Source organism: Argopecten irradians, chromosome 13 (assembly GCF_041381155.1).
Source record: "Argopecten irradians isolate NY chromosome 13, Ai_NY, whole genome shotgun sequence".
NCBI classification, from domain to species: domain Eukaryota; kingdom Metazoa; phylum Mollusca; class Bivalvia; order Pectinida; family Pectinidae; genus Argopecten; species Argopecten irradians.
In genome coordinates, this window is record NC_091146.1 from 34,129,835 (window position 1) to 34,155,729 (window position 25,895).

The following is a 25,895-nucleotide window of genomic DNA, read 5'->3' on the forward strand; positions in this document are numbered from 1 at the left end:
CTAGCGCGTAACAGGAGTTCCGGTTGCTTGGTACATGTAAACAAACGATTGCGGAACAAGTTCCCACCTCAGAGTTTATACTAGATAAAACGAGTAAATGTAGATACAGCCGTTGTTTTGGTGAAAGCATAATAGGTTGACGGAATTTCGAAATTATCAAATATTAATAAAAAATTGTTTTGCACAATAATCCGTCGATTTGTAATACATAAACAGTCGTAGAAATGAATTACCCGCGTATATTTGTCTATAGGCCTATAGCATCAGCTGTAACAGTTACGTTGATTTTTCCTGTCATTATCCTGTTAGTGTATGTGTTTTCATCTCTAGTCTTTGCTGTCTTTCCATTTCTTCTATACACAAGTGAGTATCTCATTTATGGCTTATGTTAACAGTTTCAATCGAAAAAATGCACGTAATAACGTATGCCGTAAATCTATGTATAAAAGCTTAAACTTTCATATGTATCCTGATGTTTGTAACAGCTTTGTGAAAGACAACCAGAGATTTAGCCACAATCGAAATCACTGATGCTAATGTTGATATACATTAGAAATGATGTAAATATATTTTACAAAATATTTCAAATAATGAATTGTGTAATATATAGAAATAAATAAAAAAACAAGTTATAAAGTTTAGATTTATTCATGCTATTTTAATGTTAAATATTGTGTGTGTACAAATATCATTAATGATACACCAATTTTTTGTCAATTTCAAACATAAATATAGTATTATTAATAAATAATGTAATGCTACATATATATAAATAATATAATGTTAAATAAAATCAATTGGTATTTAATTAAATTTAATGTAACATAATTAATTATATCAACTGATTTGCAATTAGCAAATACTTTATATAAATATTGTATATTTGGATACTCATTAATCAATCAATGAATATGAAACAAAAATAATAATCTCCTCCATTTCAAATTGCAGTCTTACAACCAAAATGTTTCAAGAATATGTCATCAAAGAAATCCATTGCTGTCCCATTCAAAACCTTAAAGATTTATAAAGATGTTGCTGGATTAAAGGCAGACGACTTGAAAAAATTGTGCATTTTCCATGACATTGATGTAACTTTCCCTAAAAAAGCCAAAGTTATATTTTTATGTCATGCTTTGGGAATATCAACAACTGGATCAGGAGAATTTAATGATAAACTTTTACATATACTTAATAATTCCATAAACTCATTTACTCCAAAACAACTTGCGGAATATAAACAACTTACTCCGAAATATTTAAGTACAATTAAACATTGGACCAATGATTTAACATTAGTACCTGGCATTGATGAAACTGCTGTAAAGAAGTACTTAATTAATTCAAATGTTCTAGATGTATCTACTGCCAGAACTTACAAACTCTCAAGACCGTACCAATTAAAACAATTTGTCCATTCAGTGAAATATTACGATAATCCTGACTCAGAAACATTCAGTATTGTATGTGCAAGATGTAATCCATCTCAATCTACCAATTCTGATGATGTGAAAGTTGTTTTTGTGTTCATAGACAAATTAAGTGGTGTTCCCTATGGAGGATTTTGTACATGTACAGTGGGATATTCACAAACTTGTAGCCATATTGGAGCAACCTTGTTCTCCATATCTGACTTAGTAGCGAGTGGTCAACAACAGACAAGTTTGCTTTCCTGTACAGACAAACTTTGCCAATGGTCTGACCCAAAAGGTGCATCTTCCAAACCATCTACTTTTGATGAACTTCCCATTTATAAAAAAGAAAAAAAGATCAAAAGAACTTCAAAGGATTTTGGATCTAAAATCGCAAACCCCGATTTACCAAACTATGATGATGTACTTGATCTAAGAGTAAACCTATTTACAGCTACACACCATCTTGGACAGTATTGTCCAGCAGTACATATTTTAAACTGTAATAGGTTTAAGCAGCACAATGATACTCTTCCATTTGTTGAAACAGTATTGGCAGATAATTTAGAAGAACATAGTCATTCAATTGCTTATAGTTGTGAAATAACTGTTGCTTCAACACCTATCCCCATATACGACCTGTGTAGACGCCTGTCTTTGGAGGAGTCAAATTTAGATGCCATAGTGTCGAAAATAACCTATTCACAAAGTGATCGAGATAAAATTGAATTGCTGACACGTGGTCAGAGTGAAAATCTTGAATGGTTTGAGCAAAGAAAAGGCTCAATCACTGGTAGTAACTTTGGTAAGGTTTTACGGGTAGTTGAGAAAAACACCTTGCCATGTAAATCTTTAATCACTGACTGTGTAGGATATAAATTTCCAAAGGTGGTTAAGACACCTAGTGTCAGCTCTCTACAATGGGGTCTTACAAAAGAAAGTGTTGCAAAAGCAGATTTTCTTAAAAAATATACATGTCATCACCACAACTTGGATATAAAAGAGTGCGGACTACAGATCCATGAAAAACACCCATTCATCCGTGCCAGTCCTGATGGCATCATTACCTGTAACTGCCACCAACCATCATTAATTGAAATAAAATGTCCTTATAAATCCAGAAACTTAACAGTTGCAGATGCTGTGGGACAAAAACTGATTAATTATCTAAGTTATGACAAAGAAATTAACACATTTACACTAAACACCTCAGATATTTACTATGCACAGGTTCAGGGGTTAATGGCTATCCTAGGCCTAGCATCTTGTAACTTTGTGGTATGGACAACATGTGACTTAGTTAATATTACAATTATGTTTGACGAACCTTTTTGGAAAAATAGACTTTATCCGGCTTGTAACATTTTTTTCAAAAAACACATATTACCTGAAATATTATCTGGAAGCTTATCAAAAAATATCAGCACAAAGTCAATTACAGATCTTACCCCTTCACAAAATCCAATTGATAACCACGCAACCACATGTACAGGTTCTTCTTCACAGAAACCAATTGATAACCACGTAACCATATGTACAGGTTCTTACAAATGTGGAGAGTGCCAAAGACCCCTACCAGAGACCAATTTTTCTCCAGACAACTCGGACGCAAGTGTAGGATGCGACTGCTCTAACTGTGGTTGTGATGTTTGGTATTGTTGGCCTTGTGCTAGATATGACAATGAACAGAGCGAAGAGAATATGGACTGGTATTGTCCAAAATGTACGCGAGAGTGTGACATAGTGTACTCATAAATAAAGGTACCATATTCGCAGTAATTAGCGCCCTGTCCCTTATAAGCGTCCCTCCCCTTTTCTGGAGAAGACTTTAAATTGCAATAAACACCCCCCTTTCCTTGGATTTAATCATAACATTGATCAGCATTGTATCTCATATTACATGAACTTGTGAGTCTTGAACATGGGAATCAGAATATAATAATGCATCTCAAAGGATAAAACGGCATATATATGTATGCATGTTTACTGTAACAGATTAATGTACCATGAGTGCAGAAATATGGCTGACCTTTTCTTGTCCACAACTTTGGTTCATTAATAAGCAGCCCCCTTTGTACAATTATTTAAGCGCCTTGGGCGCTAATTACTGCGAATATGGTATATGTTTTTACAAATGGCAGTTCATGTGCTGAACAACAACCACTGCTTTTGGTAAGGTTACAAACATTGTAGGGTTGAAGTGAATATTTAAGTTTATGATTAAAATATCATTATTTATTTGTCATTTACTTTAAGAAAATATCCTTCAAAAAGCAATTAATAACCATGTCCAGTGCTACATACAACAATGAATACATACAAAAATGTATATGTGTCATCTGATTTAAGTAGTTAGCACATGATATTTCTTTTAATACTCAACATTACATTATATAAATTGTAAGCCTTTCCAATCATATCAATATAATGTTAAAAAAAACCTATGAGGATATTTATAGTGTTTGGGCTCAGAATGAATTATACAAGTACATGTATCAAGAAGTTATAATCCTTGAGATATATTTTTTTCAACCCTACCATCTCTTTGTGTACTTAAATGACAGCAAGCTCTATTTACTCAGAGAAAATGACACAACAAGGTATTGGTGGAATATGGCTCATCCTCATCTGTGGAGGGTGTACACTACTGATCCAAGTGAAATCAATATTTAAGTCCATGTAAATCAAAATGCCTCTGTGTAGTTAAATCAACACTAAAAAAATTACTAGTTATATAATGTACACATACAGAAAGAAATTTAACAAATCATTGAGGGCGTACCGCCACTATTTCAATAATTTTTCATACATGTAAGTGCAGTTTATATATACATTTTGTATATAGGTATATATAATATGTATCATACACAGGTTTCATGTTGTATAACCAAATTTAACAATACATGGACCGGTACAATTAATATTACAAGCTATTTTGTTTTCTAATGATAGGCATCTGAAAATTTGTCATATAAGCACATACTACAAAAATCTGTTCAATAATATCATGCATATTTAACCTAATTACTTGTTCTAAAATATGAAATGTTTTAATTCGCTGTATTATTCTTTCTATGTGAATTCTTGATTTAGAAATATATTCAGAATGAGATAGATCTTTGATAGAAAATTGCGGTCTGTCCTGCCCTTTAAATACTGGCATCAATAATTCTACACCTAAATTTGATAATTCGTCTGTGATAGTAAAACCTCTGTCTGCCATAACAGAATCTCCACAATGCAGACCATCAATTAAATGTTCGCTGCTTAAAGTAATATGCTTATCTGAAGCTCTTCCTCCCCAAGCTTTGGATACAAAATTTACTGCAAGGTTAGAGGACATACCAACAAGAAATTTTACAGTATCATGATGTTTATAATTTGAAAAAGTTTTTTTTCTAGAATCTAAATTGGATGCTTTCTGGACCATAAGTTCTGTACAATCAAGTATGATTTTTAAATTAGAAAATGACTTGAAACACTCTGCAACTTCCTCAGTAGAATCTTGCATTTCAAACAATAATTTCAATTCAAAACTTAGAAAATTTATCCATGTAGAAAATAAATTAGATATATGGCCAACACTAACATCAAACCTATCAGACAAATCTTGGTTACAACTTCCTGTCTTCAATTTTACTAAAGTGAGGAAAAACTCATCTTCAAAACATAATTTCCTGGTTGGTCCCTTTTTTGTTCCCTGGTGGTAAACAGTAGCTTCTCCTCTCCAGTATGACATGCTGCCTCCTTTCACTCGTGTCTTAAGATAATTACATAATGCACTAAAAATATGATAGTTTGGAAGACCTGTCCAAAACTGAAACTTACTGTCATCAGACTTTATATTATCAATACGAAGGAATTTTCCTTTTAACATCTCATTTTCTTGTATTAATTCATTAATTTTATCACAATCATTTGTAGTAACATGGACATTTTTAACAACATAATCATGGTCAGGGTAAGGAATAGTATGTATTTGTGTCGCCATCTTAGGCCGTCCAGGGATCTCAGCTGGGGCCGAGCTTACAGACATACATGTACTCTTCTCTTTCCTTTTTGGGATCTTCACTTCTGGAACACCTGTAAAAATGATAAAAATGTCATCAGTGTGGTAATTATATATCACACGGTGAGTAATTATAATTGTGTTAAAAAATGTCTGCAAAAATAGATGGCAAGTTTCTCTTATAAATAAGTTGTCAGCTTAGTACAGCAACTTCCCATTAATTGCTGACAATTATTTGTTCGATGTCATACATCATAAGTATTTCTTCCTTTTTAAACTAATTAAGCATAGCTGTAATAACCAAACTTGTCTTATTTATAAACATATAATCTTCATGGATATTTGTTCAGTTTCATAAGTTGTTTTAGTCTTAAATTCCTATGGTCATAAACTCAGTAATTAAGTACATGTATGTACATGAAGTGTAAAACAAAATTAAAATACAGTTGAGATTTTTAATTAAGTTAAATGAAGATTATGAAAAGAGCAAAAATCTTGTGTTGTATGACCACAATAACAATGTATCAAATGAATTAAAATTATATTGCATTGCATTAAATAAAACCATTTGGTTTCAAACATCAATTTTGCAATACAATTATCTAGTAATTAATGCAAAGTTTATTTCCTTTCACTGATTCTTTTTGTACATAGAGTGTTACTATCATTTTAAGTTGCAAATTAAATTTAAAAAGCATTTAATGTTCAAAATTGTAAGATACTTAAATTCAATAAACTAGTTGTTTGTTTAAAAATTGTAAATGAAAAGTTGTATGTATGATATATATATGAAGTCTGACTTTTGATTTAATTATTCAAAAAAACTTCAGCTCTGATAAATGTAGGCTCCGTGGTATATCTTTTAACTAGATGAAAGTGGTTATTATCCCATAGTTACATTATGGAATTTCATGAATAGTCAACTGTTGTGTTTTCCTGTTTGAAAAAAATAAATAAAATAATTTACCTGCATTCTTCGCCGTCATTGTTGCTCGCTTTGTAGGCTTATTTCTATCAAAAATGGTTGGAACATATGCTGGATGTTTTACCTCATCATGTTTGACACCTATCAAAAACAATTATAAGTTAAAAACATGTATCAGTCTAATGCAAATATCAAAATAAGATAACAATATTATGAATATTATACAAATTAATTTACTTGCATTAAATATTAAACTTTTTTTGTGTGTTCTATTTTGATATTTGGTTGTATTAGTTAATATATATTAACAACCAGGGCCATTTAAGGATATCCCAAGATTATATGGTAGAGGAAAGCAGGAGTACCCTTAGAAAAACACTGACCAGTGATCAGTGCTTGGCAACAGCTGCCCCACATTGGACTTGAATTAACAACTAATGCTAGATGTGGAGGGCTTGTAGTAATATGTTGACAGTTGTGATGTGTAAACCACTCAGGCTATTGAACATGGATTTTTAACAAAAGTACTTGGACACATATCAGATTATTACAGTAACTCATATTTGTAATATTTATCTCATGTATTGTTACTTTCAGCTCATAAAATTTTCATAATTTGCATGATCAAACTTCTGTGTATGGTATTTTGATTTTCACTGTTCACTCCTTATCATTATCTTTATATTGTAATACCTTGCTATCAATAATTCATACTGTAGCCATATGTCTAATGACTATGAGTCTAATAGGTGGCGGTCAAACAGCTTGTAGGTTACAATGTAGGCTACTGATACAATTTGCAGTAGACCTAGCTATCAGCTGATATATGTCAAATTGAAATTTCACTGAACTCACTTAAAACAATATTTGTGTATGTTATAATGGTTATATAGTTTTATTTTTGTACAAGGCCTATATGATGAAAAAATCTATTAACAATCGATGGATATATTGTCATATTTAGTAAACAAAACTTACCACCCACAAAATGGGCCGAGCAGACCCGTGAATACTTAGTGGGGACGAATGAGTCCCTTCTTATATTTAGCAGCCACAATCGCTTCCTCCGCTCGTCTGACGGGAATTTGTAGAAGGAAACGTTCAATCCCGCACGGCGGCACGACCCCCTTGAGTTAGTACAGCCGGGGACACAACAGTAGTCCCCGACATATCCCCTGTACCGTCCTCGGATGCAAGCCATAGCGTCAATAGCAACAAACCGGAACTCCTGTTACGCGCAATGCATTACGGGATATTGTGACAAAGCGTATGTGATGCTTTCTGTATATGAATTGTATCCAATGACGCATTGATCAAGCCTTATATATCAAACCATTCCGTGTACACGTGTTGACGATGCTTTATAATTAGTTTGATTATTCATAGCGCACGCTCACAGGTGACAATTCTCTGTTTAATTTTATCATCACTGTTTTAGTTATAAATCCCCGACAACAGTGAATGGTAATTGTCCATTGGCAGTGAATTGTATGGTTTAATCATGAAATATTTTAACTTATAGAAAAATATAAAATCTTTGGCCACATGTCCTATATACTAGGTGTACGTTATTAAACTCTCAATCAGAAACCAGAATCAGACGCCCGTGCTTTGGCATGACTTAAATGTAATTTAACAACTCGGTATCAGACACTATTCCAGGGTTAGTAAATATTTTAGGGCCCGAAATATTTAAAGTTATGCTCTATAATAAAGTAATGCATAGGATATACCTGTAATGTATTTGAGCGCAAGCTTATAACATTATTGTCTCTTACTAAGAATAATGACTCATTTTACAGGTAACTTTAATACACAATACTACACAGTATCAGCTTCATAGTCTGTTATCAGTTAGGGCCAGACATATAGCATTCCTTTAACAGGCCTATGTATGTACATAGTCTGTTATCAGTTAGGGCCAGACATATAGCATTCCTTTAACAGGCCTATGTATGTCCATAGTCTGTTATCAGTTAGGGCCAGACATATAGCATTCCTTTAACAGGCCTATGTATGTCCATAGTCTGTTATCAGTTAGGGCCAGACATATAGCATTCCTTTAACAGGCCTATGTATGTCCATAGTCTGTTATCAGTTAGGGCCAGACATATAGCATTCCTTTAACAGGCCTATGTATGTCCATAGTCATGTGAGGTGTTTTATCATATTATTAGGGGTGTCCTAAAATCTGACCTTTATCTAGAGTAAAATTTAAATCAATAGACGCTCATGTGACATGATTTGTGGAGAATTCTTGTCAGACAACTTTTCATTTGAAGAGGTCCACATACACCTGACATGTTACTTGTAAATACAGGTACATGATACAATGACTGATATCATTGAACGCCCATTTATATTCTATTGTGTCTGAATTGTCTTTAATTTGGTTATAAGTAAGAAATGGTTTTAAAAATCATAACATATTACAGAGTTAGCTCCCTTGCGGATAGTATCCATTGTGACGTAATTATTTTATGGGCGCAATTCACGTCGTTTTTGAAACGGGGTGGGGATATCTTTCTGTTTTGGGCAGAGACGCAATCACGCCACACCAGTTTTCATTCCATTGTTCTTTATTATGCTGATATGCATGGATAAAAAACCAATATCAATGTGACATGGGTTTTCGTTCTCCTCCAGAATAGCTCTATATCTAGATCTATATACACCGTGTTCAGGTAAGGTAAACGTTGCTCAGCTCTGGGATATACGCGTTCCCAGTCCGCACGTGCCAGGTGAGTGGTGTTAAGTTTGGGTCACATGACATGGTATAAATGTTAAGTACGAAAAGACAGGTCAAGGGTCACGAGCACAACATAATGATATAGACACTGACATAGACTTGATCGAAACACACAAGAAACTAAACGTAACAATCAACGCGAAATGTCGCACGTGGTGTTTAATTAATGACTAATGTAATACATTTAATCAAACGGCGAAACCTGGACCGGACAGACTGTCCCTGCCACATTTTCTCCGAAAAGTATAACGTTACGCTCGCAAACACATGGTGTCACAATAAATACCTATACGCAATCTGTAATTGTTTCTCAGATCCCTGTGATTTGACGTTTTTTTAGATAGACCCTTATATAAAACGTCCAAAATCACCTATGGAAACTCTAGTGACTAATCTGTAATTGTTTCTCAGATCCCTGTGATTTGACGGGTTTTTTTTTAGATAGTCGACCCTTATATAAAACGTCCAAAATCACCTATGGAAACTCTAGTGACTAATCTGTAATTGTTTCTCAGATCCCTGTGATTTGGCGTTTTTTTTTAGATAGACCCTTATATAAAACGTCCAAAATCACCTATGGAAACTCTAGTGACTAATCTGTAATTGTTTCTCAGGTCCCTGTGATTTGACGTTGTTTTTTTAGATAGACCCTTATATAAAACGTCCAAAATCACCTATGGAAACTCTAGTGACTAATCTGTAATTGTTTCTCAGATCCCTGTGGTCATTCCTTGTTATGATATTATTATTCCATCTTTGCATATTACAGAGTTATCTCCCTTGCGGGTAGGTATTGATTGTTACGTCATTGTTTTGTGAGCGCAAATCACGTCGTTTTCTCCAAAAAGTATGACGTTACGCTCGCAAACACATGACGTCACAATCAATACCTACCCGCAAGGGCAGATAACTCTGTAATATGCAAATATAGAATAGAAGGCAGATTTCAGTTGGATGTTCAGAGAAATATGTATATGAATATGTTCTATTGTTGTCCTTGGGGTTTCACAATGATTGGCAACGACACGCTAAATGCAATACAACGTCATTATAAACTTGAACCTGGAATTCCCATAAGAATAGTCAATGTTTGTCTTATTTTTTGCATGTTATCACGTGGTAGTAATTTAAGCAATTAGAAAGGTTTCTTCTACGAATTCTGTATACATGAACGTTTAAGTCTTCCAGTCCTTGTCAATATTCAAACGGTTTTTCAAACCATCGTTTTTTTTAGATCAGACGTTTCTTTTGACTAGCGTTTTCCACTTTTCTTCGAAGAAGGAAAATATCAAAATTTTACATAGTTATGAATGTAAGCCATTAAGTTGTATTTACTAAGAATAGAAATAATAATAAGCACGAAGTCAGTGTGAACAAATCGATGTTCTTCATTACATACAGAAAAGTTCAAACGTCTTGAGAAGATGTGTTTCGCCTGCGATGAGGAGGAAGTGCTACGAGAAGTTACAAGTTACTTTTAGCTGAGACTCTTAGAATTCCAAGAAGACTTTCAACCCTATTTTATCGCGTTTGTTTATTGAATCCAAGGATAGGTTTTGCAACGTAATATTGGAACTGAAAAGACTTAAAGCCTGTTTTAAATACTATATCAAAACATTTGATTTTGTGATAAGTATAAAATTACCGAACAGGAAAACTTTTTTGTTTCTTTATCAATTTACACAGCTTATTTGGTTAATTTCGGAATCTTTTCTGGACTTCCACACTCGCATGACCTTTTAAATGCAAGTCCATAGGATAAGTTTATTATTATGAAAGAATAGGTAAAATACATGTACACTTTTGAGCATAGTTACTTAATACATATTACTGTATTACTGTATTAGGCATTAGTGCAAACTTACCAAACTCGATTGAAATTATCCGTATGTAATGGAAGCTTAACATTATATACATATCGGCTATTACTGACCCCCAGGGAAAATTTATAACATCTCAAAATCATTCGTAATAGTTGTATTTGATGAGGAAAAAATACCCACTGAATCACATACAATAACAGTTGTACAGTGTATTTGATTCAACATTTTGTTATCATAAACATTTTAAAGTCTGTAGTGTATGGGATTGAATATAATGATTTGGAGTATTAAAAATGTGTGCATGGTGTAGGCAGGAGGTAGAGGGCAGAGGGTAGGGGGTAGGGGGTAAAGGGGTAGAGGTGGAGGGTAGAGGGTAGATGTAGAGGGAAGAGGTAGCGGGTAGAGGTAGGAGAAAGAGTGTACGGTATAGAGTGTAGGGATAGAGTGTAGGGGGTAGATGGTAGGGGGTAGGGGGTAGAGGGTACAGGGAAATGGGTACAGGGTAGGCAGTAAGGGTACAGGGTAGAAGTACGCAAGTATGACTCGGAATTAAAATGACCGACTGCCATTGTTAGGAAAGTAATTGAGAAATTGTTTTTATCAAGTAATAAGAGGTTCGTTAAAATGATTCCTTTTAAGGGTAGGAGTAATGGGTAGATGGTAGGGGTTAGAGAGTAGGGGTAGAAGGTAGGGGTAGAGGGTACAGGGTAAGGGGTACAGGGTAGGGGTCAGAACCTGCGCATGCGCACTCTGATAGGGTAGGGGGAGAGGGTAGAGGGTAATAGGTAGGGGGTAGATGCTAAGGGGTAAAGGGGTAGGGGTAGAGGGGTAGACGGTAGAGGGTAGACGGGGGGGGGGTAGAGGTAGAGGGTACAGGGTACAGGGTAGGGGTCAGAACCTGCGCATGCGCACTCTGATAGGGTAGGGGGAGAGGGTAGAGGGTAATAGGTAGGGGGTAGATGCTAAGGGGTATAGGGTAGGGGTAGAGGGGTAGAAGGTAGAGGGTAGACGGGGGGGGTAGAGGTAGAGAGGGTAGAGGGTACTAGAATCAGTTACATGTTGTAATCTCATCTTAGACCATGTATATAATTCTTTTCATGTGGTTTAAGAAATTCCTAATATTTGTCTCGGAAATGTAGTGGGTCTTTAAAGATGGTGAAATTGCTATAACGGAATAAATTGCGACGAAACTAAAATATTAATCGCATTCATGAAACGTGATGATACGATGTTTAGAAAGAGTTTTATCGATGCTGTCGCTAACTTGTCCACGTGTGTTGAGCATTCTTGCAATTTTGTCGTATCATTAGACAAGACGAATTACAGATAATTGTATACAATACCGATGTTGTACATACTTTTGTATATTGGGAATATTCTCCTGTATATTTTCAAGGCATCAAAATGAACTGACTTGTATATAGAACGAATATACGTACCCGGCCTACTATACCTTTCGGCCGGGTACGAATTGGTCCCTATGTGTCGTAGAGGAGCACTGCCTCCGAAAATCACTCGGGCACAGTTTTCTTTACTTTTTTGTAGGTTTCCGATTATTTTATGCGTATACATGCATTTACATATTATTTTTGTCCAAAACAAACATAACTACCATTCTTTATATCTACCGTACCGCTCACAAGACGTCAAATTCACAATTTGTGGACTTGCCGTATAAATTCCCTTCAGAAAGACCTTCATATGTATTATGTAAAAAAAATAATGCCTCGATGAGAATTTGATATTTTATGTGGTTCAGTTTTATTACCAAGTAGGTAAGCGACATCAAACAAGTACGAGATAATGCAAACAGACGTTTTATAATGGTTTGTACAAATTTTCTCCGCTAGGCTGCGCTCTTAAATACTTTTCGGGGCGAAGTCAAGCGGAGAGTAGAGAAGACTACAACAGGTACTATTCCAGTTAAGAGCGCAGCAAAGGCAGGTAGGCCTAATCCATCCTGAACTCATCGGGTATTATCTCGAGAATATCTATTCCCCGAGGAGTTCCAGATCAGACGACTTTCGGAGCCTTTCGTATGTTTTCGGAACACCTCGCTAGCTCGCAGCAGACGACACCGATTAGGGCCTAGGCCTAACACACTGAGAATATTGAATAGGCTGAAAAGATCTAGATATATAAATTCGATAACGTTACGAAGTAATATTATGGTAAGTATAGAAATACATCTTACTGAAGGGTTCATCATTTTCAAATGAAAACTTGCATAAATGTTGACAAGAAAGTTGTACAAGTAAATTTAATATTTGCTCCTTTTCAAGTTTTTGCCAAATATCTTGAAAACATTTCTTTTTTGTGGAAAAAGACGATTCCTCAGCATAAATTTGATTGTTCTCTATCCTTATTTCATAAATCCACAAGCCTAAGTGAAATGTAAATAATCTAACATGAAATATCTCAATTTTTCTAATTTCGGTCAGCAAATTTGCACAGATGGTATTATTTCAAGCTCAAATATCTCAAAACATTGTTCGAGAGCACCCATATTTTTTCACATATTTGAAATCTGCATGAAAAACTAACAAGAAAATAGGACATGTTAGAAAAAAATGACATGTGTTTTCCCAAAAGTATGAAGCTACCTTAAAATCATATAGCTCTATAGATCTACGGGAAAGTATACAAATGCTATGTAAGGAATCTACAAATAATTTCTACTTCCACGTGAAATTGAAGGGAAATTTGTTGTAAAACGAACTACATTTTTTGCAATATGCATATACAATATACAATGTAGTAAGAAGGTACAAGATAGAGGTTCAGGGTAGAGGTACGGTGTACATTTTTGAGGTAGAGCGTACATTGTAGAGGTAGAGGGTATAACGTAGAGGGTAGAGGATAAAGAGTACATTGTACTGGCAGGTTTTATGAAAAAGTCAGAATTTTGCAATGTTGGTTTTACCAGAAGACATAAGACGCCCTGGTCGGGTTTTGGATAAAAAACAAGAACACATAAGTCCTTGATATGATATTCATTTTTCTTCCACAATAGGCGGAGTTATTCAACTCTCAGGTTATCAAATATACGATGCAGCTGTTAATTAACAATTTGTTTATACCTATACCGCACGTGGTATAAATTCTGTGCTTATTCTGATTGGCTGACACGGTGAACTTTGACCGAACTACCTATTTCTCAGTGTCACATCAATAATAATAGAGTGACGTCATGTTATGTTGTGATTGCGTCATGCATTGACGTCAAGACTGATGTTGGAAAGCGTGCAGTATGTGACGTCGCCGTTGTGTCAAAAACGTTACGTGTTTATGTGTGGTATAAAAATCTGTAACTCGTTTTGGCGGAAAAGGATCTTATTGGTGAGTTTGGTGGATGAAACGATTCTGAAACGGACTTGAACTTGATTACAATGGCTTGATAATGTGCGCATGATTTTTTTATAGCCCGACAATGAGTGCTATATTGTTGAAGTAACTTTGAAAAATTGAATTTAATAATACGTCAAATAAAAATTATTTCATCCTAAAGTTTTTTTTTCAATTAGAAGAATTTTATATGAATGGATTCTTTAATAAAATATGACTTTTGAATATTAATTAGTGACTTTTTGCTGATAAAAATATCACTACATCTTATTTGCATATCTCGGCAAACTCACGTTACCTTATCTTCGTCGGATTTCTATCGGCTAAAAACGGATGTAACTGTTAATTGTGGTAGAAACAGATCACACGACTCGTGGTTGTTGGATATTGAATTTATTCAACGCGAGTGAGTTATTTTAAGAAATAACTCACTCGTGTGGAATAAATTCCATATCCAACGACCAATACAATGTAGTTGTGTAACCTCTATATATACAACGTAAGCTTACGTGGATTGTGTATTATGCAGTAACCGCGCAGAGATGTTCATTTATCTACGACAAGTACATCAATATATGTAATGCAGGTGTAAATCCCTATTTCCAATTAAGCTAGTACAAACTGATATCTCTGATTGAAGCTAATATTAAATAGTATATATCTGGCATGTATACGGGTATTTGTGTCTTCAAAATTGATATTTACAAACAAATAGTTTACATTAGATGACAGACGCAGAAAATCGCCACTCTTATAACTTATGCCAGTAGAGTAGGTCCCGTTGTCCTCGTGACGTCACAGGTCAGGGGTCCCGAATCGAGGTCAATGGCTTTGGGCTTCAGGTGTGTTCTAGAGAAAAGTCGCATTATCTCTAATACCGCAATCGCTATGAAACTCGTACTTTCTCCATTGTAAATTTTATCCAATGGATGTGTTTGTTCCAATTTAGGTAATGGTTGATGGTGACCCCTAGATATTTCCCAGATTCTACATTATCTAAAATTTCGTTGTGAAGTGTGTAATTAAATTTAATATGGCTTTTCTTCCTGAAGATGTTAATAACAGCTAGCACACTTCTTGGTATAAAATTATATTTGCCATTTATCTTCCTGGTCTTCTAGTGACTTCTATATCAATGTCCAGTTTATGACAGTCTTGCAGTGAAGAGATTTCTGTGTAGAGGAGGCAATCATCAAACCGCATATATATATATAATCAAGGATTTATAAGTGAGAAGGATTCGTGTCTGTCTCTTTACACTACTAAGCACCACGCGAGACGCTTATGAACCGGGAATAAAACCCGTTTTTCTCAACAAATACTTGTCTTATCGAATCAAACGAAACGCCAATGTAAAGTAGATTAAATTTCACAACGTTTATAACTTGCTTTAAAGACGGAAGATTTAGAAGAAATGTCTTAAACTATCGTTAAAAAAATACGACCGCTCATGAAATGGCAGCACGCTTCAGAAAGTAAGACGGTAACCCTCGCACCCCCATGCTACATCAAAGGCTGCGGCGGCGGATATCAAAGGAAATCAGTCGTCGCCCAACGTCACGGTCAGTGCACAAACACAAAAGCGCCTGCGCTGTCTTTGCCCAAAACTCAGTGTGACTTATCCTTCTTGGCGCATATACGTCCTTGATATAATCGAAAACGGCCATGTATACATTAATTCTATGTACATCATACATGTACATGTATTCAGTGTCAAGTTTCGCGGCGATGTGCCACAAGTGTCGATAATATGACATTAATTTATAATATTTATTCATATTCTAATACCGGTAACGATAATGAGTTTCCTTGTATCAATATGTTATTGACAATATACGACATTCAGCTTCTCCTTTGAATACGATTATGACTCAATTCGCTAATTATCCAATTGCAATACGAGTTTTGATAATGACTACGGTGTCATCCACGTCACACAAGCATTTATACGGAGGTGCTGAATGCAGGACAGTGTTATAGACGATAAGTTCCGTATAAAATCACGTTTCTGCTTTCACACACAGAATGAACACGACATTAGAATTGGTTTCCAGTAATAAAAGAACTCCTCAATTTTATTTTTAAGACGTTTAAGATTTCTATAATACGAATCCAAACACACAAACAAAAATATAGTATTTATTTCGTTATTTTCCTATGTAGTTAAGATCCCAGAGAACATGTAAAATGTGCCGAAACAAAGTCCGACTCAAACCTGCCTATATTATTAGAATTAGTTTGTTACTTTTTTAACATACACCGAAAAAATTAAAGTTGTATACGGGGATGTCTATAACTTTCGCTCTTTTATGTGATCATTAGAGAAGAAACTGTTTAAGTGTCGATATAAATATTTTTCTCAGCGTCTGCTGCTGAGTTATTAAAACTCCTCTCAATTTGTAACCACAGCTTACTTCTTTATAAAGTTACAGCTCACTGGCAAGTATCTTTAACTTACAAAAGTCCTAAAAAAACTTTTTAACCTCGTACACGTGCAAAATAGGCTCGAAATAGGGTAAAAACAGAGAGTTGTGCGAAATCCAAGAGAAAACAGCAACAATTTTTTAATAAACCACAATTCATGTGCAGTCGAACCTCATCAGACTCTACTCTACACAAGAAAATAAGAGGCTCGCCACGATTACTTATATTTGATACACACAATATTTTTACAGGGTAATTGTGTAAATTGGATTGTTTCAAACACTCTACTCAGTGGACAATATAACCTGTCAATGACTTGCCATCATTACAAGGCTCATAAGGAAAACCGTAAAACAAACACATGTGCTCTTACGCTAGTTATCTGGCTTCACCGCGTGCAGAGTCGTGTCGACAACCGTCAGTCACATGACACCGATTCGGAATCCGCAATTCACCTTGAACATGGCTAGCGAGATTGAAGGCGCTTTATTCTAAAAGCCCAGGAATATTATGGATTCATAGATTTCGCCTCTCTTATAGGCCCGATATATGCTTTTGGGGAGCTAAATCATCAAGTACTACATTTACAATGTTTAAAATATCAAAATGCGTTTAAGTTTACCTATCGTTACAGTGAAAATTAGCCAGCACATACAACCTTTAAGGATTCATCGTAATGGCTTTATACATTGATAATTTTGCAAGCCTTAAAAACTCATATACTGTGGCTGCCAATGTGCGTGGAACAGAACAAATTTCATTAATTGTTGGTATAACATACCCTGGCTAGACTGTCAGTCTTACCTATTGATATGTAAGATTGCGTATGAAGCTATCAGTGTAAAGTACAGTAAAATATGAGAAAAATGTACATAATTCCTTGAGAAGACAGTAGCGAACTCGTCTTGAATTGCATCTTGATGGTGAAACCCTAAATGAATCCATGCCATCGCCGTGATTCAGTTGTGTGAAGTATGCCTAGGGTACTCCAACAGTTTGTTAGGCAAAATTCCGGACCATCAAACTAGCGCCGGAGCCTAGTGTAGCTCAAATGCCGCAAATGGATGCTATAAATGGTTGGAATCAAAAATATCGCATATAAGAAGCCATGCTCATTTGATACCAAATGTTTTTCTGTAGACACCATTAAGGTACCTCTGAACATAAACAAGACAAAAACTCTCTCACGAAAAAAATAGTTACAAAACAATTCGGTTTGGGGCGAAAAATGTGCAAATTTTCCGGGAAGGAAGATGCCTCAAAGTCTCACATTTAAAAACTATTTTTTTCGTACATATTCTTCGTTGGTCAAGTTGAGCAGTAGTGTACCTTCACGAGAATAGCTAAAAAACAAGAGACACTTGTATCAATTAATATATCTATCTTATATGCTATATTTGTGACTACCAGCCATATTAAAGGGCTAGCCTTTGGCATCTTACAACAATAGGCTCCTGCGCTATTCGCTGGTCCCGATTTTGTGCCAAACAAACTTTTGGAGTACCTTGGCATAGGTCTCTAGCTGAACTGAACACGATATCATGTTTATTTGGTTGCCTTCAATGCAATTTCACACGAGGTTCCCATATGTCTTCTCCAGAACATATACATTGTTCTTCTCGTAATTTTACTTGAAATTTACAAGCAGCTCTTCATCAAATTAATTATCAACAAAGATACGAACTGACCATGTTACGCCAGGGTAATAGTACCCAACAACTAACTAGAAATTAGTTCCTTCTGTACACTGAGCAGGCACAGTAGCGTATTGCGTTTTTAGTCTTGCAAAATATCAACTGGTTAAAGCTCATTACATGAACCTTCTAAACCTATCGACACTCTGACGAAATTCTATATAGGATTACACTCCCTTATCACATAACTTTGGTGATGCAAATTGTTTTCAAAACTCTAGTAGTAAAACAAAATCCCCCCACGGTGCACGCAAGCTGTATTGCATTGAAACACCAGTAGACTAGTCTACACTGGGGACAGGGACAATACCAGTACCAATACTGGGCGGCGGGACGGGGGGGGGGGGGAGAGTCATACAGTACTGGTCTACACATGCGGGACGGGGGGACTAAAGGGGGGTCAAACTATAGGAGGTACAGTACTGGTCTACACATGACACGTGGGGAGGAATAATACTAATTAACCATATAATACAAGGTATCAGGTACATGACAGGAGTACTGTGTTACATATCTACATACACAGGGACAGGTAGGGACGAAGTCTAACCATATAATACAAGATACAGGTACAGTATACAGGGAGGGTACTAAGTAATTAACTGGTATCACATACAAAGGGTTGGACAGTGGACAGGGAGTATAACTAAGTACTGACAGTCTACAAGATACAGTTGGTAGACAGTACTACAGTATTCAGTACAGTGTACTACACAGATTCGGTCACAGTGACACTATTTAACCAGTATTATTACATGATACAGGTAGACAAGTACTACATTCGTGAGTATTATACTAAGTAACCATCATACAACAGATACAGGTAGACAGTACTACCACTCGGAAGAGTATCAATTATTAAACATGATAATACAAAAGATACAGAGTAGACAGTACTAAAACAGTCAGGAGGAGTTAAACAGTCATTACATTATAAGGACAGATGATACAGGGTAGACAGTACTACACTAGGAAGAGTATACTAATTAACATACATCAAAATACAGGTGAGGAGTACTACATTGGTCAATACACTTATTACACCTATACAATAGGATCACGGTGTAGGACAGTACTACACTCGGAGAGTATAACTAATTAACATCACAATACCAAAGATACAGGTAGACAGTACTACATTCGGATCGGAGTATAACTAATTAACCTAATATAATACAAAGATACAGATAAGGTAGACAGTACTACATTCGGAAGAGTATAACTAATTAACCATATAATACAAAGATACAGGTAGAACAGTTACACAGATACAGGTAGACAGTACTACATTTCGGAGAGTATAACAATATAATTAAGTACTACATTTCGGAAAATACAAAGATACAGGTAGACAGTTACTACATCGGAGGAGTATAACTAATTAACCATATAATACAAAGATACAGGTAGGGACAGTACTAACATTCGGAAGAGTATAACTAATTAACCATATAATACAAAGATACAGGTTAGACAGTACTACAGTTACGGTAGACTAGTACCACATTCGGAGGAGTATAACTAATTAACCATATAATACAAATATACAGGTACAGGTAGACAGTACTACATTCGGAGGAGTATAACTAATTAACCATATAATACAAAGATACAGGTAGACAGTACTACATTCGGAGGAGAGTATAACTAATTAACCATATAATAATACAAAGATACAGTAGACAGTACTACATTCGAAGAGTATAACTAATTAACCATATAATACAAAGATACAGGTAGACAGTACTACATTCGGGAAAGAGTATAACTAATTAACCATACAATAATACAAGATACAGGTAGGTACTACATTCGGAGGAGTATAACTAATTAACATATAATACAAAAGATACAGGTAGAGACAGTACTACATTCGGAGGAGTATAACTAATTAACCATATAATACAAAGATACAGGTAGACAGTACTACATTCGGAGGAGAGTATAACTAATTAACCATATAATACAAAGATACAGGTAGACAGTACTACATTCGGAGGAGTATAACTAATTAACCATATAAATACAAAGATACAGGTAGACAGTACTACACTCGGAAGAGTATAACTAATTAACCATATAATACAAAGATACAGGTAGACAGTACTACATTCGGAAGAGTAAATAATTAACCATATAATACAAAGATACAGGTAGACAGTAACTACACTCGGAAGAGTATAAACTAATTAACCATATATATACAAAGATACAGGTAGACTAAGTACTACATTCGGAGGGAGTATAACTAATTAACCATATAATACAAAGATACAGGTAGACAGTACTACATTCGGAAGAGTATAACTAATTAACCAATATACAAAGATACAGTAGACAGTACTACATTCGGAGGATATAATAATTAAGCATATAATACAAAGATACAGGTAGACAGTACTACATTCGGAGGAGTATAACTAATTAACCATATAATACAAAGATACAGGTAGACAGTACTACATTCGGAAGAGTATAACTAATTAACCATATAATACAAAGATACAGGTAGACAGTACTACATTCGGAAGAGTATAACTAATTACCATATAATACAAAGATACCATTAGACAATACAAAGATACAGGTAGACAGTACTACATTCGGAAGGAGTATAACTAATTAACCATATAATACAAAGATACAGGTAGACAGTACTACATTCGGAAGAGTATAACTAATTAACCATATAATACAAAGATACAGGTAGACAGGTAGACAGTACTACACTCGGAAGAGTATAACTAATTAACCATACAATACAAAGATACAGGTAGACAGTACTACATTCGGAAGAGTATAACTAATTAACCATATAATACAAAGATACAGGTAGACAGTACTACATTCGAGGAGTATAACTAATTAACCATATAATACAAAGATACAGGTAGACAGTACTACATTCGGAGAGAGTATAACTAATTAACCATATAATACAAAGATACAGGTAGACAGTACTACATTCGGAAGAGTATAACTAATTAACCATATAATACAAAGATACAGGTAGACAGATACTACAAAGATACAGGTAGACAGTACTACACTCGGAGGAGTATAACTAATTAACCATATAATACAAAGATACAGGTAGACAGTACTACATTCGGAAGAGTATAACTAATTAACCATATAATACAAAGATACAGGTAGACAGTACTACATTCGGAGGAGTATAACTAATTAAACCATATAATACAAAGATACAGGTAGACAGTACTACACTCGGAAGAGTATAACTAATTAACCATATAATACAAAGATACAGGTAGACAGTACTACATTCGGAGGAGTATAACTAATTAACCATATAATACAAAGATACAGGTAGACAGTACTACATTCGGAAGAGTATATAACTAATTAACCCATAATACAAAGATACAGGTAGACAGTACTACATTCAAGAGTATATAACCTATATAATACATATTTACAAAGATACAGGTAGACAGAACTACACTCGGAGAGTATAACTAATTAACCATATACATACAAAGATACAGGTAGACAGTACTACATTCGGAAGAGTATAACTAATTAACCATATATACAAAGATACAGGTAGACAGTACTACAAAGATTCAGGTAGACAGTACTACATTCGGAGGAGTATAACTAATTAACCATATAATACAAAGATACAGGTAGACAGTACTACATTTCGGAAGAGTATAACTAATTAACCATATAATACAAAAGATACAGGTAGACAGTACTACAAAGATACAGGTAGACAGTACTCACATTCGGAAGGAGTATAACTAATTAACCATATAATACAAAGATACAGGTAGACAGTACTACATTCGGAAGAGTATAACTAATTAACCATATAATACAAAGATACAGGTAGACAGTACTACAAAGATACAGGTAGACAGTACTACATCTCGGAAGAGTATAACTAATTAACCATACAATACAAAGATACAGGTAGACAGTACTACTACATTCGGAAGAGTAACTAATAACTAATTAACCATATAATACAAAGATACAGGTAGACAGTACTACATTCGGAAGAGTATAACTAATTAACCATATAATACAAAGATACAGGTAGACAGTACTACACTCGGAGGAGTATAATAAATTAACCATATAATACAAAGATACAGGTAGACAGTACTACAAAGATACAGGTAGACAGTACTACATTCGAAGAGTATAACTAATTAACCATATAATACAAAGATACAGGTAGACAGTACTACATTCGGAAGAGTATAAACTAATTAACCATATAATACAAAGATACAGGTAGACAGTACTACATTCGGAAGAGTATAACTAATTAACCATATAATACAAAGATACAGGTAGACAGTACTACATTCGGAGGAGTATAACTAATTAACCATATAATACAAAGATACAGGTAGACAGTACTACACTCGGAGGAGTATAACTAATTAACCATACGGTAGACAGTATACAAAGATACAGGTAGACAGTACTACATTCGGAAGAGTATAACTATTAACCATATATCAAAGATACAAGTATACAGTTAGACTAAGTACTACAAAGATACAGGTAGACAGTACTACATTCGGAAGAGTATAACTAATTAACCATACAATACAAAGATACAGGTAGACAGTACTACATTCGGAAGAGTATAACTAATTAACCATATAATACAAAGATACAGGTAGACAGTACTACACGAGGAGTATAACTAAAATAATACAGGTAAACAGGTATACACTCGGAAGAGTATAACTAATTAACCATACAATACAAAGATACAGGTAGACAGTACTACATTCGGAAGAGTATAACTAATTAACCATATAATACAAAGATACAGGTAGACAGTACTACAAAGATACAGGTAGACAGTACACATTCGGAGGAGTATAACTAATTAACCATATAATACAAAGATACAGGTAGACAGTACTACATTCGGAAGAGTATAACTAATTAACATATATACAATATAATAGAAAGTACTACAGGTAGACAGTACTACACTCGGAAGAGTATAACTAATTAACCATATAATACAAAGATACAGGTAGACAGTACTACATTCGGAGGAGTATAACTAATTAACCATATAATACAAAGATACAGGTAGACAGTACTACATTCGGAAGAGTATAACTAATTAACCATACAATACAAAGATACAGGTAGACAGTACTACATTCGGAAGAGTATAACTAATTAACCATATAATACAAAGATACAGGTAGACAGTACTACATTCGGAAGAGTATAACTAATTAACCATATCATACAAAGATACAGGTAGACAGTACTACATTCGGAAGAGTATAATTATTTAACCATATAATACAAAGATACAGGTAGACAGTACTACATTCGGAGGAGTATAACTAATTAACCATATAATACAAAGATACAGGTAGACAGTACTACATTCGGAAGAGTATAACTAATTAACCATATAATACAAAGATACAGGTAGACAGTACTACACTCGGAAGGGTATAACTAATTAACTATAATACAAAGATACAGGTAGACAGTATACACAGATACAGGTAGCAGTACTACATTCGGAGGAGTATAACTAATTAACCATATAATACAAAGATACAGGTAGACAGTACTACATTCGGAAGAGTATAACTAATTAACCATATAATACAAAGATACAGGTAGACAGTACTACATTCGGAGGAGTATAACTAATTAACCATATAATACAAAGATACAGGTAGACAGTACTACATTCGGAGGAGTATAACTAATTAACCATATAATACAAAGATACAGGTAGACAGTACTACATTCGGAGGAGTATAACTAATTAACCATATAATACAAAGATACAGGTAGACAGTACTACATTCGGAAGAGTATAACTAATTAACCAATAATACCATAGACAGTACTACAAGATACAGGTAGACAGTACTACATTCGGAGGAGTATAACTAATTAACCATATAATACAAAGATACAGGTAGACAGTACTACATTCGGAGGAGTATAACTAATTAACCATATAATACAAAGATACAGGTAGACAGTACTACATTCGGAGGAGTATAACTAATTAACCATATAATACAAAGATACAGGTAGACAGTACTACACTCGGAAGAGTATAACTAATTAACCATATAATACAAAGATACAGGTAGACAGTACTACAAAGATACAGGTAGACAGTACTACACTCGGAAGAGTATAACTAATTAACCATACAATACAAAGATACAGGTAGACAGTACTACATTCGGAAGAGTATAACTAATTAACCATATAATACAAAGATACAGGTAGACAGTACTACACTCGGAAGAGTATAACTAATTAACCATATAATACAAAGATACAGGTAGACAGTACTACACTCGGAAGAGTATAACTAATTAACCATATAATACAAAGATACAGGTAGACAGTACTACATTCGGAGGAGTATAACTAATTAACCATATAATACAAAGATACAGGTAGACAGTACTACATTCGGAAGAGTATAACTAATTAACCATATAATACAAAGATACAGGTAGACAGTACTACATTCGGAGGAGTATAACTAATTAACCATATTTTACAAAGATACAGGTAGACAGTACTACATTCGGAGGAGTATAACTAATTAACCATATAATACAAAGATACAGGTAGACAGTACTACATTCGGAAAGGAGTATAACTAATTATAACCATATAATACAAAGATACAGGTAGACAGTACTACACGAGAGATACAGGTAGACAGTACTACATTCGGAGGAGTATAACTAATTAACCATATAATACAAAGATACAGGTAGACAGTACTACATTTCGGAAGAGTATAACTAATTAACCATATAATACAAAGATACAGGTAGACAGTACTACAAAGATACAGGTAGACAGTACTACATTCGGAAGAGTATAACTAATTAACCATACAATACAAAGATACAGGTAGACAGTACTACATTCGGAAGAGTATAACTAATTAACCATATAATACAAAGATACAGGTAGACAGTACTACAAAGATACAGGTAGACAGTACTACACTCGGAAGAGTATAACTAATTAACCATACAATACAAAGATACAGGTAGACAGTACTACGTTCGGAAGAGTATAACTAATTAACCATATAATACAAAGATACAGGTAGACAGTAACTACATATATACAAAGATACAGGTAGACAGTACTACACTCGGAAGAGTATAACTAATTAACCATATAATACAAAGATACAGGTAGACAGTACTACATTCGGAAGAGTATAACTAATTAACCATATAATACAGAAGATTAACATATACAAAGATACAGGTAGACAGTACTACATTCGGAAGAGTATAACTAATTAACCATATAATACAAAGATACAGGTAGACAGTACTACATTCGGAAGAGTATAACTAATTAACCATATAATACAAAGATACAGGTAGTACAGTACTACATTCGGAGAGAGTATAACTAATTAACCATATAATACAAAGATACAGAGGTAGACAGTACTACATTCGGAGGAGTATAACTAATTAACCATATAATACAAA

General features: G+C 34.5%; 3 protein-coding genes and 1 pseudogene across 3 annotated transcripts in view; 3 read left to right on the forward strand and 1 right to left on the reverse strand.

The window, feature by feature from the left end:
• The window catches only part of LOC138306379 (uncharacterized), a 481,793-nt gene that overhangs the window by 82,261 nt on the left and 373,637 nt on the right, over positions 1-25,895 (forward strand). The window lies entirely within an intron of this gene.
• The window catches only part of LOC138306396 (MYCBP-associated protein-like), a 453,378-nt pseudogene that overhangs the window by 63,642 nt on the left and 363,841 nt on the right, over positions 1-25,895 (forward strand).
• On the reverse strand, positions 784-7,547 carry LOC138306384 (uncharacterized). Its single transcript, XM_069246822.1, has 3 exons — positions 7,325-7,547; positions 6,389-6,487; positions 784-5,495 (listed from the first exon to the last, which is right to left on the reverse strand). Exons 1-3 carry the CDS (start codon positions 7,545-7,547, stop codon positions 4,336-4,338), a joined length of 1,482 nt encoding a protein of 493 aa, XP_069102923.1. The 3' UTR covers positions 784-4,335.
• LOC138306382 (uncharacterized) lies at positions 978-3,167 on the forward strand. Its single transcript, XM_069246819.1, has one exon. The coding sequence runs from the start codon at positions 978-980 to the stop codon at positions 3,165-3,167; it is 2,190 nt and encodes a 729-aa protein (XP_069102920.1).

What these genes read in the sequence shown, in the direction of transcription:
- LOC138306384 (XM_069246822.1), bottom strand. Translation starts at nt 7,547, where the DNA reads ATGGCTTGCATCCGAGGACGGTACAGGGGATATGTCGGGGACTACTGT. An exon ending in CTCGGCCCATTTTGTGGGTG is followed by an intron (nt 6,488 to 7,324) that starts GTAAGTTTTGTT and finishes TGTTTTTGATAG; the next exon opens with GTGTCAAACATGATGAGGTA. An exon ending in AATGACGGCGAAGAATGCAG is followed by an intron (nt 5,496 to 6,388) that starts GTAAATTATTTT and finishes TCATTTTTACAG; the next exon opens with GTGTTCCAGAAGTGAAGATC.
- LOC138306382 (XM_069246819.1), top strand. Translation starts at nt 978, where the DNA reads ATGTCATCAAAGAAATCCATTGCTGTCCCATTCAAAACCTTAAAGATT.